This window comes from Heptranchias perlo, unplaced genomic scaffold (genome assembly GCF_035084215.1).
Source record: "Heptranchias perlo isolate sHepPer1 unplaced genomic scaffold, sHepPer1.hap1 HAP1_SCAFFOLD_237, whole genome shotgun sequence".
Taxonomy (NCBI): Eukaryota; Metazoa; Chordata; class Chondrichthyes; order Hexanchiformes; family Hexanchidae; genus Heptranchias; species Heptranchias perlo.
The window spans coordinates 295,346-311,593 of record NW_027139249.1 but is presented as its reverse complement, the minus strand read 5'-3'; the positions used below and the strand labels follow the sequence as shown (position 1 = coordinate 311,593).

General features: G+C 54.7%; 1 protein-coding gene across 1 annotated transcript in view; it reads left to right on the top strand.

The window, feature by feature from the left end:
- Window positions 1-16,248, top strand: part of LOC137310265 (uncharacterized) — a gene marked incomplete at its 5' end in the record, with an annotated part of 82,191 nt that overhangs the window by 64,189 nt on the left and 1,754 nt on the right. Inside the window, 4 exon segments of the mRNA XM_067978161.1 lie at window positions 1,844-1,917; window positions 9,738-9,756; window positions 9,759-9,874; window positions 10,263-10,373. Coding sequence (XP_067834262.1) covers window positions 1,844-1,917; window positions 9,738-9,756; window positions 9,759-9,874; window positions 10,263-10,373 — 320 coding nt within the window.

Here is a 16,248-nt window from a genome sequence, read left to right as displayed (position 1 = left end):
ACTAGAATCACACACTCAGTAATCACAGAGACTAGAATCACACACTCAGTAATCACAGGGACTAGAATCACACACTCAGTAATCACCGAGACTAGAATCACACACTCAGTAATCACAGAGACTAGAATCACACACTCAGTAATCACAGGGACTAGAATCACACACTCAGTAATCACAGAGACTAGAATCACACACTCAGTAATCACAGAGACTAGAATCACACACTCAGTAATCACCGAGACTAGAATCACACACTCAGGAATCACCGAGACTACAATCACACACTCAGTAATCACAGGGACTAGAATCACACACTCAGTAATCACAGAGACTAGAATCACACACTCAGGAATCACCGAGACTAGAATCACACACTCAGGAATCACCGAGACTAGAATCACACACTCAGTAATCACAGAGACTAGAATCACACACTCAGGAATCACCGAGACTAGAATCACACACTCAGTAATCACAGGGACTAGAATCACACACTCAGTAATCACAGAGACTAGAATCACACACTCAGTAATCACAGGGACTAGAATCACACACTCAGTAATCACAGAGACTAGAATCACACACTCAGTAATCACAGGGACTAGAATCACACACTCAGTAATCACAGGGACTAGAATCACACACTCAGTAATCACAGAGACTAGAATCACACACTCAGTAATCACCGAGACTAGAATCACACACTCAGTAATCACAGGGACTAGAATCACACACTCAGTAATCACAGGGACTAGAATCACACACTCAGTAATCACAGAGACTAGAATTACACACTCAGTAATCACAGAGACTAGAATCACACACTCAGTAATCACAGAGACTAGAATCACACACTCAGTGATCACAGAGACTAGAATCACACACTCAGTAATCACAGGGACTAGAATCACACACTCAGTAATCACAGAGACTAGAATCACACACTCAGTAATCACAGAGACTAGAATCACACACTCAGTAATCACAGAGACTAGAATCACACACTCAGTAATCACAGAGACTAGAATCACACACTCAGTAATCACAGAGACTAGAATCACACACTCAGTAATCACAGAGACTAGAATCACACACTCAGTAATCACAGGGACTAGAATCACACACTCAGTAATCACAGGGACTAGAATCACACACTCAGTAATCACAGAGACGAGAATCACACACTCAGTAATCACAGAGACTAGAATCACACACTCAGTAATCACAGAGACTAGAATCACACACTCAGTAATCACAGGGACTAGAATCACACACTCAGTAATCACAGGGACTAGAATCACACACTCAGTAATCACAGGGACTAGAATCACACACTCAGTAATCACAGAGACTAGAATCACACACTCAGTAATCACAGAGACTAGAATCACACACTCAGTAATCACAGGGACTAGAATCACACACTCAGTAATCACAGGGACTAGAATCACACACTCAGTAATCACAGGGACCAGAATCACACACTCAGTAATCACACAGACTAGAATCACACACTCAGTAATCACAGAGACTAGAATCACACACTCAGTAATCACAGGGACTAGAATCACACACTCAGTAATCACAGAGACTAGAATCACACACTCAGTAATCACAGGGACTAGAATCACACACTCAGTAATCACAGAGACTAGAATCACACACTCAGTAATCACAGGGACTAGAATCACACACTCAGTAATCACAGGGACTAGAATCACACACTCAGTAATCACAGAGACTAGAATCACACACTCAGTAATCACAGGGACTAGAATCACACACTCAGTAATCACACAGACTCGAACCGATTACACTGACCAGTCTCATTTTCGCCCTGTAGCTGGTCGAACGACGACGAACGAGGAACTGGAGGACATGTTGGAGAGTGGGAAACTGGCGATCTTCACCGACGATGTGAGTTGCAGCGACCGATTGGTTCACCTCAGACTGGATTGGAGTTTGGCTGAAGAGGGAGTCTCCCCATCAGGGACCCCTTTTAAAGAGAGAGTCTCACCATCAGGGACCCCTTTTAAAGAGAGAGTCTCCCCATCAGGGACCCCTTTTAAAGAGAGAGTCTCACCATCAGGGACCCCTTTTAAAGAGGGAGTCTCCCCATCAGGGACCCCTTTTAAAGAGGGAATCTCCCCATCAGGGACCCCTTTTAAAGAGGGAGTCTCCCCATCAGGGACCCCTTTTAAAGAGGGAGTCTCCCCATCAGGGACCCCTTTTAAAGAGGGAGTCTCCCCATCAGGGACCCCTTTTAAAGAGGGAGTCTCACCATCAGGGACCCCTTTTAAAGAGGGAGTCTCCCCATCAGGGACCCCTTTTAAAGAGAGAGTCTCCCCATCAGGGACCCCTTTTAAAGAGAGAGTCTCACCATCAGGGACCCCTTTTAAAGAGGGAGTCTCCCCATCAGGGACCCCTTTTAAAGAGGGAATCTCCCCATCAGGGACCCCTTTTAAAGAGGGAGTCTCCCCATCAGGGACCCCTTTTAAAGAGGGAGTCTCCCCATCAGGGACCCCTTTTAAAGAGGGAGTCTCCCCATCAGGGACCCCTTTTAAAGAGGGAGTCTCACCATCAGGGACCCCTTTTAAAGAGGGAGTCTCCCCATCAGGGACCCCTTTTAAAGAGAGAGTCTCACCATCAGGGACCCCTTTTAAAGAGAGAGTCTCACCATCAGGGACCCCTTTTAAAGAGAGAGTCTCCCCATCAGGGACCCCTTTTAAAGAGGGAGTCTCACCATCAGGGACCCCTTTTAAAGAGGGAGTCTCACCATCAGGGACCCCTTTTAAAGAGAGAGTCTCACCATCAGGGACCCCTTTTAAAGAGAGAGTCTCCCCATCAGGGACCCCTTTTAAAGAGAGAGTCTCACCATCAGGGACCCCTTTTAAAGAGAGAGTCTCCCCATCAGGGACCCCTTTTAAAGAGGGAGTCTCACCATCAGGGACCCCTTTTAAAGAGGGAGTCTCCCCATCAGGGACCCCTTTTAAAGAGAGAGTCTCACCATCAGGGACCCCTTTTAAAGAGAGAGTCTCCCCATCAGGGACCCCTTTTAAAGAGAGAGTCTCACCATCAGGGACCCCTTTTAAAGAGAGAGTCTCCCCATCAGGGACCCCTTTTAAAGAGAGGGTCTCCCCATCGGGGACCCCTTTTAAAGAGAGAGTCTCACCATCAGGGACTCCTTTTAAAGAGAGAGTCTCACCATCAGGGACCCCTTTTAAAGAGAGAGTCTCCCCATCAGGGACCCCTTTTAAAGAGGGAGTCTCACCATCAGGGACCCCTTTTAAAGAGGGAGTCTCACCATCAGGGACCCCTTTTAAAGAGGGAGTCTCCCCATCAGGGACCCCTTTTAAAGAGAGAGTCTCACCATCAGGGACCCCTTTTAAAGAGAGAGTCTCCCCATCAGGGACCCCTTTTAAAGAGGGAGTCTCCCCATCAGGGAACCTTTTAAAGAGAGAGTCTCACCATCAGGGGCCCCTTTTAAAGAGAGAGTCTCCCCATCAGGGACCCCTTTTAAAGAGAGAGTCTCCCCATCAGGGACCCCTTTTAAAGAGAGAGTCTCCCCATCAGGGACCCCTTTTAAAGAGAGAGTCTCACCATCAGGGACCCCTTTTAAAGAGAGAGTCTCACCATCAGGGTCCCCTTTTAAAGAGAGAGTCTCCCCATCAGGGACCCCTTTTAAAGAGGGAGTCTCCCCATCAGGGACCCCTTTTAAAGAGGGAGTCTCACCATCAGGGACCCCTTTTAAAGAGAGAGTCTCCCCATCATTTCCCCTTTTAAAGAGGGAATCTCCCCATCAGGGACCCCTTTTAAAGAGGGAGTCTCACCATCAGGGACCCCTTTTAAAGAGAGAGTCTCACCATCAGGGACCCCTTTTAAAGAGAGAGTCTCCCCATCAGGGACCCCTTTTAAAGAGGGAGTCTCCCCATCAGGGACCCCTTTTAAAGAGGGAGTCTCACCATCAGGGACCCCTTTTAAACAGGGAGTCTCCCCATCAGGGACCCCTTTTAAAGAGAGAGTCTCACCATCAGGGACCCCTTTTAAAGAGAGAGTCTCCCCATCAGGGACCCCTTTTAAAGAGGGAGTCTCCCCATCAGGGACCCCTTTTAAAGAGAGAGTCTCACCATCAGGGACCCCTTTTAAAGAGGGAGTCTCACCATCAGGGACCCCTTTTAAAGAGAGAGTCTCACCATCAGGGGCCCCTTTTAAAGAGAGAGTCTCCCCATCAGGGACCCCTTTTAAAGAGAGAGTCTCACCATCAGGGACCCCTTTTAAAGAGAGAGTCTCACCATCAGGGGCCCCTTTTAAAGAGGGAGTCTCACCATCAGGGACCCCTTTTAAAGAGGGAGTCTCCCCATCAGGGACCCCTTTTAAAGAGAGAGTCTCACCATCAGGGACCCCTTTTAAAGAGAGAGTCTCCCCATCAGGGACCCCTTTTAAAGAGAGAGTCTCCCCATCAGGGACCCCTTTTAAAGAGAGAGTCTTCCCATCAGGGACCCCTTTTATAGAGGGAGTCTCACCATCAGGGACCCCTTTTAAAGAGGGAGTCTCACCATCAGGGACCCCTTTTAAAGAGGGAGTCTCCCCATCAGGGACCCCTTTTAAAGAGAGAGTCTCACCATCAGGGACCCCTTTTAAAGAGAGAGTCTCCCCATCAGGGACCCCTTTTAAAGAGAGAGTCTCCCCATCAGGGACCCCTTTTAAAGAGAGAGTCTCACCATCAGGGACCCCTTTTAAAGAGAGAGTCTCACCATCAGGGACCCCTTTTAAAGAGAGAGTCTCCCCATCAGGGACCCCTTTTAAAGAGGGAGTCTCCCCATCAGGGACCCCTTTTAAAGAGGGAGTCTCACCATCAGGGACCCCTTTTAAAGAGAGAGTCTCCCCATCAGGGACCCCTTTTAAAGAGGGAGTCTCACCATCAGGGACCCCTTTTAAAGAGGGAGTCTCCCCATCAGGGACCCCTTTTAAAGAGGGAGTCTCCCCATCAGGGACCCCTTTTAAAGAGGGAGTCTCCCCATCAGGGACCCCTTTTAAAGAGGGAGTCTCCCCATCAGGGACCCCTTTTAAAGAGAGAGTCTCACCATCAGGGACCCCTTTTAAAGAGAGAGTCTCACCATCAGGGACCCCTTTTAAAGAGAGAGTCTCACCATCAGGGAGCCCTTTTAAAGAGAGAGTCTCACCATCAGGGACCCCTTTTAAAGAGAGAGTCTCACCATCAGGGACCCCTTTTAAAGAGAGAGTCTCCACATCGGGGACCCCTTTTAAAGAGAGAACTCACTCCCAATTCTCCAGCCCCTTTCACCACCTCAGGACGTCCCAAAGTGTTTCACGGCCAATGAGGGACTTTTTTGTGAAGTGCGGTCCCTGTTGTAATGTGGGAAACGCAGCAGACAATTTGTGCACAGCAAGATCCCACAAACAGCAATGTGAGAATGACCCAGATCATCTGTTTTTTTTAGTGATGTTGGTCGAGGGATAAATATCGGCCCCAGGACCCTGGGGAGAACTCCCCCCTGCTCTTCTTCCAATAGTGGGCCGTGGGATCTTTTACACCCACCTGAGAGGGGCAGACGGGGCCCTCGGTTTAATGTCTCATCCGAAAGACGGCACCTCCGACAGTGCGGCGCTCCCTCAGTACCGACCCTCCGACAGCGCGGCGCTCCCTCAGTACCGACCCTCCGACAGTGCGGCGCTCCCTCAGTACTGACCCTCCGACAGTGCGGCGCTCCCTCAGTACTGACCCTCCGACAGTGCGGCGCTCCCTCGGCACCGACCCTCCGACAGCGCGGCGCTCCCTCGGTACCGACCCTCCGACAGCGCGGCGCTCCCTCGGTACCGACCCTCCGACAGTGCGGCGCTCCCTCAGTACTGGGCAGCCGGGGAATGTCAGGCCTGGATTATTGGGGCTCGAGTCTCTGGAGTGTGTGTGGGGCTCGAACCCTCGACCTTCAGACTCGGGTCGTGGGGCGGGGGATGGAGAGAGTCAGAGGCGCTGAGCTCCGACTGACAACTTAATGGAGGAAGTCTAACCAACAACAACAACTTGCATTTATATAGCGCCTTTTCTGGAATAATCCTTGCAGGCGCGATTATTGAACAAAATCTGTCCCTGAGCCTCATAAGGCGATATTAGCACAGGTGACCAAAAGATCAGTCAACGATGGAGGTTTTAAGGGGTGTCTTAAAGGAGGAGGGAGGGAGGGAGAGGGAGAGAGAGAGTGGGGAGAGAGGGAGAGGGGGAGGGAGAGGGAGAGAGAGAGTGGGGAGAGAGGGAGAGGGAGAGGGAGAGGGGAGAGGGAGGGAGAGGGGAGAGGGAGGGAGAGGGGAGAGGGAGGGAGAGGGGAGAGGGAGGGAGAGGGGAGAGGGAGGGAGAGGGGAGAGGGAGGGAGAGGGGAGAGGGAGAGAGGGGAGAGGGAGGGAGAGGGAGAGGGAGGGAGAGGGAGAGAGGGGAGAGGGAGGGAGAGGGAGAGAGGGAGAGGGAGGGAGTGGGGAGAGGGAGGGAGAGGGAGAGAGGGGAGAGGGAGAGAGGGAGAGGGAGGGAGTGGGGAGAGGGAGAGGGAGGGAGAGGGAGAGAGGGGGAGAGGGGAGAGGGAGAGAGGGGAGAGGGAGAGAGGGGGAGGGAGAGGGGAGGGAGTGGGGAGAGGGAGAAGGAGGGAGAGAGAGGGAGTGGGGAGAGAGGGGAGAGGGAGAGAGGGGGAGGGAGGGAGAGGGAGGGAGTGGGAGAGAGGGGGAGGGAGGGAGAGGGAGGGAGTGGGAGAGAGGGGGGGGGGAGGGAGAGGGAGGGAGTGGGAGAGGGGGAGGGAGGGAGTGGGAGAGAGGGGGAGAGGGAGAGGGAGAGAGGGGGAGGGAGGGAGAGGGAGGGAGTGGGGAGAGGGAGAGGCAGGGAGAGAGGGAGGGAGAGAGAGGGAGTGGGGAGAGGGAGAGAGAGGGAGTGGGGAGAGAGGGGGAGGGAGAGGGAGGGAGAGGGAGGGAGTGGAGAGAGGGGGAGGGAGGGAGAGGGAGGGAGTGGGGAGAGGGGGAGGGAGGGAGTGGGAGAGAGGGGGAGGAGGGAGAGGGAGGGAGTGGGGAGAGGGGGAGGGAGAGAGGGGGAGGGAGGGAGAGGGAGGGAGTGGGAGAGAGGGGGAGGGAGGGAGAGGGAGGGAGTGGGGAGGGGGAGAGGGAGAGAGAGGGAGTGGGGAGAGGGAGGGAGTGGGGAGAGGGAGAGGGAGGGAGAGAGGGAGGGAGAGAGAGGGAGTGGGGAGAGGGAGAGAGAGGGAGTGGGAGAGAGGGGAGAGGGAGAGAGGGGGAGGGAGGGAGAGGGAGGGAGTGGGGAGAGGGGAGGGAGGGAGAGAGGGAGGGAGAGAGAGGGAGTGGGGAGAGGGAGAGAGGGGAGAGAGGGGAGAGAGGGAGAGAGGGAGAGGAGGGAGGGAGAGGGAGGGAGAGGGAGAGAGGGAGAGAGGGGAGAGGGGAGAGAGGGGAGAGGGAGGGAGTGGGAGAGAGGGGAGAGGGAGGGAGTGGAGAGAGGGGAGGGAGGGAGTGGGGAGAGGAGAGGGAGGGAGAGGGAGAGAGGGGAGAGGGTGAGAGGGGGAGAGGAGAGAGGGGAGGGAGGGAGAGGGAGGGAGGGGAGAGAGGGAGAGGGAGGGAGTGGGAGAGAGGGGGAGGGAGGGAGAGGAGAGAGGGGAGAGGGAGAGAGAGGGAGTGGGGAGAGGGAGAGGGAGGGAGAGGGAGTGGAGAGGGAGAGGGAGAGAGAGGGAGTGGGGAGAGGGAGGGAGTGGGGAGAGGGAGGGAGTGTGAGGGAGTGGGGAGAGAGAGAGGGAGAGGGAGAGGTGGGGAGAGGGAGAGAGAGAGAGTGGGGAGAGGGAGAGGGAGAGGGAGAGAGAGAGAGAGAGAGTGGGGAGAGAGGGAGAGTGGGGAGAGAGAGAGAGAGAGTGTGTGGGGAGAGGAGAGAGAGTGGGGGAGAGAGAGAGTGAGTGGGGAGAGAGGGAGAGAGAGAGTGGGGAGAGGGAGAGAGAGAGTGGGGAGAGAGGGAGAGAGAGAGTGGGGAGAGAGGGAGAGAGAGTGGGGAGAGAGAGGGAGAGAGAGAGTGGGGAGAGAGAGAGAGGGGGAGAGGGAGAGAGGGAGAGAGGGGGAGAGGGAGAGAGAGGGAGAGAGAGGGGGAGAGGGAGAGAGAGGGAGGGTGAGGGAGAGAGAGGGGAGAGGAGAGAGAGGAGTGGGAGGGAGAGAGGGAGAGGAGAGAGTGGGGAGAGGGAGAGAGAGAGAGTGGGGAGAGGGAGAGAGAGAGAGAGAGAGTGGGGAGAGTGAGAGAGAGGGAGAGTGGGGAGAGAGAGAGAGAGTGGGGAGAGAGAGAGAGTGGGGAGAGAGGGAGAGAGAGAGTGGGGAGAGAGAGAGAGAGTGGGGAGAGAGAGGGAGAGAGGAGTGGGGAGAGAGAGGGGGGGAGGAGGGAGAGAGAGGGGGAGAGGGAGAGAGGGAGAGAGGGAGAGAGGGGGAGAGAGGAGAGAGAGGGAGAGAGGGAGAGGGAGAGGGAGGGAGAGGAGGGTGGGTGAGGTGAGAGAGGGGAGAGGGAGGAGAGGGAGGGAGAGGAGGGAGAGGGGAGTGGGAGAGAGTGGGAGTGGGGAGAGGGGAGTGGGAGTGGGAGAGAGTGGGAGTGGGAGGGGGAGAGAGGGAGTGGGGAGAGGGAGAGAGTGGGAGTGGGGAGAGGGAGAGAGAGGGAGTGGGGGAGAGGGGAGAGAGAGAGAGTGGGGAGAGGGAGGAGAGTGGGGAGAGGGAGAGGGAGAGAGTGGGGAGAGGGAGAGAGAGAGAGTGGGGAGAGGGAGAGAGAGAGAGTGGGGAGAGGGAGTGGGGCGAGGAGAGGAGTGGGGGAGAGGGAGAGAGAGAGAGTGGGAGTGGGGAGAGGGAGAGAGAGAGAGTGGGGGAGAGGGAGAGAGAGGGAGTGGGGAGAGGGAGAGAGAGAGAGAGAGAGAGAGTGGGGAGAGGAAGAGAGAGAGAGTGGAGAGAGAGAGAGAGGGAGAGAGTGGGGAGAGGGAGAGAGAGAGAGAGTGGGGAGAGGGAGAGAGAGGAGAGAGAGGAGTGGGGAGAGAGAGAGAGAGTGGGGAGAGGGAGAGGGAGAGGGAGAGAGAGAGAGGGAGAGGGAGAGGGAGGGAGAGAGAGAGAGAGGAGAGAGAGAGAGAGGGAGAGAGGAGAGTGGGGAGAGAGAGTGTGGGAGAGAGAGAGGGAGAGAGAGAGACGAGAGAGAGTGGGGAGAGAGAGAGGGAGAGAGAGAGATGAGAGAGAGAGAGGTGAGGAGAGAGAGAGAGAGAGAGGGGGACGGAGAGAGAGAGGGAGGGAGGGAGGTATCGGGAGGGAACTCCAGAGCTCGGGGAGCGATGCGAGCCGGGGCGATGGTCAAGAGGCCGGAGTTGGAGCAGGGCAGAGACCTGGGAGGGTCGTCGGGGGGGCTGGAGGAGGTCCCAGAGATCGGTGGGCGGGCGGCGGGGGGGCGAGGGTCCACGGAGGGGCTCTGAACGCGAGGACGATGGGGGGGGGGGTGAGGGGTCAGTGCGGGTCCAGCGAGCACTGGACGGTGGCGGAGGGGGCGATAGGCCCGGGGGGTGGGGAGCGGCGGTTGAGGGTCACGGCGGGCCTCTCGCTGACCGTTCCACCTTTTCTTCCTCCCCCCACCCCCCCACTCCCCCCTCCCTCTCTGACCCCCCACCCCCTCCCCCCTCCCTCTCTGACCCCCCCTCCCCTCCCCCGCCCTCCCACCTCCTCGTCTTCAGATCACCATGGACTCGAAGATCACCAACAGGCCCTCAACGAGATTGAGACCCGTCACACCGAAATCATCAAACTGGAGAACACCATCCGGGAGCTCCACGACATGTTCGTCGACATGGCCATGCTGGTGGAGAGCCAGGTGAGGCCCGCCACCGCCGCCCCCCCTCCCCCGCCTGGGCCCGGGCAGCAGGAAAGGCCCAGGCTCCGGCTCGGGCCTGGCGGTCAGGTTGGCCGCGCTCCGCGCCCGGCCGAGGCGCGGGCCCCCGAAAGCTCCCGACCGGGATCGACGAGACGTTCCTCAGAGAGGGGGCCGGGGCGGGAGGGAGGCCTGGAGTCGGAGAGTTGGCCGTCGGAAAGGGGGAAGGGGGCGTCCGGCCCACTTCCGGGGGGTGGGACCCGCGATGGATTCGCCTTTAACTGTGTGTATCTCTCCCCACCCCCACCCCCCCCGCCTCACCCCTTGCCCTTTCCCCGTCCTCCGCTCCCCAACACCCACCCACCCACCCCGCCCGCCCACCCCCACCCAGGGTGAAATGATCGACCGCATTGAGTACAACGTGGACCATTCTGTGGATTATGTCGAGAGGGCAGTTTCGGACACCAAGAAAGCCGTGAAGTATCAGAGCAAAGCGAGGCGGGTAAGTGGGAACGAGCGGGATCTCATCACTCTGTGCCCCACTCCGTGCCCCTGGGAGTGTTTGATGGGACAGTGTGGAGGGAGCTTTACTCTGTATCTAACCCTGTACCTGCCCTGGGAGTGTTTGATGGGACAGTGTAGAGGGAGCTTTACTCTGTATCTAACCCTGTACCTGCTCTGGGAGTGTTTGATGGGACGGTGTAGAGGGAGCTTTACTCTGTATCTAACCCTGTACCTGACCCTGGGAGTGTTTGATGGGACAGTGTAGAGGGAGCTTCACTCTGTATCTAACCCTGTACCTGACCCTGGGAGTGTTTGACGGGACAGTGCAGAGGGAGCTTTACTCTGTATCTAACCCTGTACCTGCCCTGGGAGTGTTTGATGGGACAGTGTAGAGGGAGCTTTACTCTGTATCTAACCCTGTACCTGCCCTGGGAGTGTTTGATGGGACAGTGTAGAGGGAGCTTTACTCTGTATCTAACCCTGTACCTGACCCTGGGAGTGTTTGATGGGACAGTGTAGAGGGAGCTTTACTCTGTATCTAACCCTGTACCTGCCCTGGGAGTGTTTGACGGGACAGTGTAGAGGGAGCTTTACTCTGTATCTAACCCTGTACCTGCCCTGGGAGTGTTTGATGGGACAGTGTAGAGGGAGCTTTACTCTGTATCTAACCCTGTACCTGACCCTGGGAGTGTTTGATGGGACAGTGTAGAGGGAGCTTTACTCTGTATCTAACCCTGTACCTGCCCTGGGAGTGTTTGATGGGACAGTGTAGAGGGAGCTTTACTCTGTATCGAACCCTGTCCCTGCCCTGGGAGTGTTTGATGGGACAGTGTAGAGGGAGCTTTACTCTGTATCTAACCCTGTACCTGCCCTGGGAGTGTTTGATGGGACAGTGTGGAGGGAGCTTTACTCTGCATCTCACCCCTGTCCCTGCTCTGGGAGTCTTTGATGGGACAGTGTGGAGGGAGCTTTACTCTGTATCTAACCCTGTACCTGCCCTGGGAGTGTTTCATGGGACAGTGTAGAGGGAGCTTTACTCTGTATCTAACCCTGTACCTGCCCTGGTAGTGTTTGACGGGACAGTGTAGAGGGAGCTTTACTCTGTATCTAACCCTGTACCTGCCCTGGGAGTGTTTGACGGGACAGTGTCGAGGGAGCTTTACTCTGTATCTAACCCTGTACCTGCCCTGGGAGTGTTTGACGGGACAGTGTAGAGGGAGCTTTACTCTGTATCTAACCTGTACCTGACCCTGGGAGTGTTTGATGGGACAGTGTAGAGGGAGCTTTACTCTGTATCTAACCCTGTACCTGCCCTGGGAGTGTTTGACGGGACAGTGTAGAGGGAGCTTTACTCTGTATCTAACCCTGTACCTGACCCTGGGAGTGTTTGACGGGACAGTGTAGAGGGAGCTTTACTCTGTATCTAACCCTGTACCTGCCCTGGGAGTGTTTGATGGGCCAGTGTAGAGGGAGCTTTACTCTGTATCTAACCCTGTACCTGCCCTGGGAGTGTTTGACGGGACAGTGTAGAGGGAGCTTTACTCTGTATCTAACCCTGTCCCTGCCCTGGAGTGTTTGACGGGACAGTGTAGAGGGAGCTTTACTCTGTATCTAACCCTGTACCTGACCCTGGGAGTGTTTGACGGGACAGTGTAGAGGGAGCTTTACTCTGTATCTAACCCTGTACCTGCCCTGGGAGTGTTTGATGGGGACAGTGTAGAGGGAGCTTTACTCTGTATCTAACCCTGTACCTGACCCTGGGAGTGTTTGACGGGACAGTGTAGAGGGAGCTTTACTCTGTATCTAACCCTGTCCCTGCCCTGGGAGTGTTTGACGGGACAGTGTAGAGGGAGCTTTACTCTGTATCTAACCCTGTACCTGACCCTGGGAGTGTTTGATGGGACAGTGTAGAGGGAGCTTTACTCTGTATCTAACCCTGTACCTGATCCTGGGAGTGTTTGACGGGACAGTGTAGAGGGAGCTTTACTCTGTATCTAACCCTGTACCTGACCCTGGGAGTGTTTGATGGGACAGTGTAGAGGGAGCTTCACTCTGTATCTAACCCTGTACCTGACCCTGGGAGTGTTTGACGGGACAGTGCAGAGGGAGCTTTACTCTGTATCTAACCCTGTACCTGCCCTGGGAGTGTTTGATGGGACAGTGTAGAGGGAGCTTTACTCTGTATCTAACCCTGTACCTGCCCTGGGAGTGTTTGATGGGACAGTGTAGAGGGAGCTTTACTCTGTATCTAACCCTGTACCTGACCCTGGGAGTGTTTGATGGGACAGTGTAGAGGGAGCTTTACTCTGTATCTAACCCTGTACCTGCCCTGGGAGTGTTTGACGGGACAGTGTAGAGGGAGCTTTACTCTGTATCTAACCCTGTACCTGCCCTGGGAGTGTTTGATGGGACAGTGTAGAGGGAGCTTTACTCTGTATCTAACCCTGTACCTGACCCTGGGAGTGTTTGATGGGACAGTGTAGAGGGAGCTTTACTCTGTATTTAACCCTGTACCTGCCCTGGGAGTGTTTGATGGGACAGTGTAGAGGGAGCTTTACTCTGTATCGAACCCTGTCCCTGCCCTGGGAGTGTTTGATGGGACAGTGTAGAGGGAGCTTTACTCTGTATCTAACCCTGTACCTGCCCTGGGAGTGTTTGATGGGACAGTGTGGAGGGAGCTTTACTCTGCATCTCACCCCTGTCCCTGCTCTGGGAGTCTTTGATGGGACAGTGTGGAGGGAGCTTTACTCTGTATCTAACCCTGTACCTGCCCTGGGAGTGTTTCATGGGACAGTGTAGAGGGAGCTTTACTCTGTATCTAACCCTGTACCTGCCCTGGTAGTGTTTGACGGGACAGTGTAGAGGCAGCTTTACTCTGTATCTAACCCTGTACCTGCCCTGGGAGTGTTTGACGGGACAGTGTCGAGGGAGCTTTACTCTGTATCTAACCCTGTACCTGCCCTGGGAGTGTTTGACGGGACAGTGTAGAGGGAGCTTTACTCTGTATCTAACCCTGTACCTGACCCTGGGAGTGTTTGATGGGACAGTGTAGAGGGAGCTTTACTCTGTATCTAACCCTGTACCTGCCCTGGGAGTGTTTGACGGGACAGTGTAGAGGGAGCTTTACTCTGTATCTAACCCTGTACCTGACCCTGGGAGTGTTTGACGGGACAGTGTAGAGGGAGCTTTACTCTGTATCTAACCCTGTACCTGACCCTGGGAGTGTTTGACGGGACAGTGTAGAGGGAGCATTACTCTGTATCTAACCCTGCACCTGCCCTGGGAGTGTTTGATGGGGACAGTGTAGAGGGAGCTTTACTCTGTATCTAACCCTGTACCTGACCCTGGGAGTGTTTGACGGGACAGTGTAGAGGGAGCTTTACTCTGTATCTAACCCTGTCCCTGCCCTGGGAGTGTTTGACGGGACAGTGTAGAGGGAGCTTTACTCTGTATCTAACCCTGTACCTGACCCTGGGAGTGTTTGATGGGACAGTGTAGAGGGAGCTTTACTCTGTATCTAACCCTGTACCTGATCCTGGGAGTGTTTGACGGGACAGTGTAGAGGGAGCTTTACTCTGACCTGGGAGTGTTTGACGGGACAGTGTAGAGGGAGCTTTACTCTGTATCTAACCCTGTACCTGACCCTGGGAGTGTTTGATGGGACAGTGTAGAGGGAGCTTCACTCTGTATCTAACCCTGTACCTGACCCTGGGAGTGTTTGACGGGACAGTGCAGAGGGAGCTTTACTCTGTATCTAACCCTGTACCTGCCCTGGGAGTGTTTGATGGGACAGTGTAGAGGGAGCTTTACTCTGTATCTAACCCTGTACCTGCCCTGGGAGTGTTTGATGGGACAGTGTAGAGGGAGCTTTACTCTGTATCTAACCCTGTACCTGACCCTGGGAGTGTTTGATGGGACAGTGTAGAGGGAGCTTTACTCTGTATCTAACCCTGTACCTGCCCTGGGAGTGTTTGACGGGACAGTGTAGAGGGAGCTTTACTCTGTATCTAACCCTGTACCTGCCCTGGGAGTGTTTGATGGGACAGTGTAGAGGGAGCTTTACTCTGTATCTAACCCTGTACCTGACCCTGGGAGTGTTTGATGGGACAGTGTAGAGGGAGCTTTACTCTGTATTTAACCCTGTACCTGCCCTGGGAGTGTTTGATGGGACAGTGTAGAGGGAGCTTTACTCTGTATCGAACCCTGTCCCTGCCCTGGGAGTGTTTGATGGGACAGTGTAGAGGGAGCTTTACTCTGTATCTAACCCTGTACCTGCCCTGGGAGTGTTTGATGGGACAGTGTGGAGGGAGCTTTACTCTGCATCTCACCCCTGTCCCTGCTCTGGGAGTCTTTGATGGGACAGTGTGGAGGGAGCTTTACTCTGTATCTAACCCTGTACCTGCCCTGGGAGTGTTTCATGGGACAGTGTAGAGGGAGCTTTACTCTGTATCTAACCCTGTACCTGCCCTGGTAGTGTTTGACGGGACAGTGTAGAGGCAGCTTTACTCTGTATCTAACCCTGTACCTGCCCTGGGAGTGTTTGACGGGACAGTGTCGAGGGAGCTTTACTCTGTATCTAACCCTGTACCTGCCCTGGGAGTGTTTGACGGGACAGTGTAGAGGGAGCTTTACTCTGTATCTAACCCTGTACCTGACCCTGGGAGTGTTTGATGGGACAGTGTAGAGGGAGCTTTACTCTGTATCTAACCCTGTACCTGACCCTGGGAGTGTTTGATGGGACAGTGTAGAGGGAGCTTTACTCTGTATCTAACCCTGTACCTGCCCTGGGAGTGTTTGATGGGCCAGTGTAGAGGGAGCTTTACTCTGTATCTAACCCTGTACCTGCCCTGGGAGTGTTTGACGGGACAGTGTAGAGGGAGCTTTACTCTGTATCTAACCCTGTCCCTGCCCTGGGAGTGTTTGACGGGACAGTGTAGAGGGAGCTTTACTCTGTATCTAACCCTGTACCTGACCCTGGGAGTGTTTGACGGGACAGTGTAGAGGGAGCTTTACTCTGTATCTAACCCTGTACCTGCCCTGGGAGTGTTTGATGGGGACAGTGTAGAGGGAGCTTTACTCTGTATCTAACCCTGTACCTGACCCTGGGAGTGTTTGACGGGACAGTGTAGAGGGAGCTTTACTCTGTATCTAACCCTGTCCCTGCCCTGGGAGTGTTTGACGGGACAGTGTAGAGGGAGCTTTACTCTGTATCTAACCCTGTACCTGACCCTGGGAGTGTTTGATGGGACAGTGTAGAGGGAGCTTTACTCTGTATCTAACCCTGTACCTGATCCTGGGAGTGTTTGACGGGACAGTGTAGAGGGAGCTTTACTCTGTATCTAACCCTGTACCTGCCCTGGGAGTGTTTGATGGGGACAGTGTAGAGGGAGCTTTACTCTGTATCTAACCCTGTACCTGACCCTGGGAGTGTTTGATGGGACAGTGCAGAGGGAGCTTTACTCTGTATCTAACCCTGTACCTGCCCTGGGAGTGTTTGATGGGACAGTGTAGAGGGAGCTTTACTCTGTATCGAACCCTGTACCTGCCCTGGGAGTGTTTGATGGGACAGTGTAGAGGGAGCTTTACTCTGTATCTAACCCTGTACCTGCCCTGGGAGTGTTTGATGGGACAGTGTAGAGGGAGCTTTACTCTGTATCTAACCCTGTACCTGCCCTGGGAGTGTTTGACGGGACAGTGTAGAGGGAGCTTTACTCTGTATCTAACCCTGTACCTGCCCTGGGAGTGTTTGATGGGACAGTGTAGAGGGAGCTTTACTCTGTATCTAACCCTGTACCTGCCCTGGGAGTGTTTGATGGGACAGTGTAGAGGGAGCTTTACTCTGTATCTAACCCTGTACCTGACCCTGGGAGTGA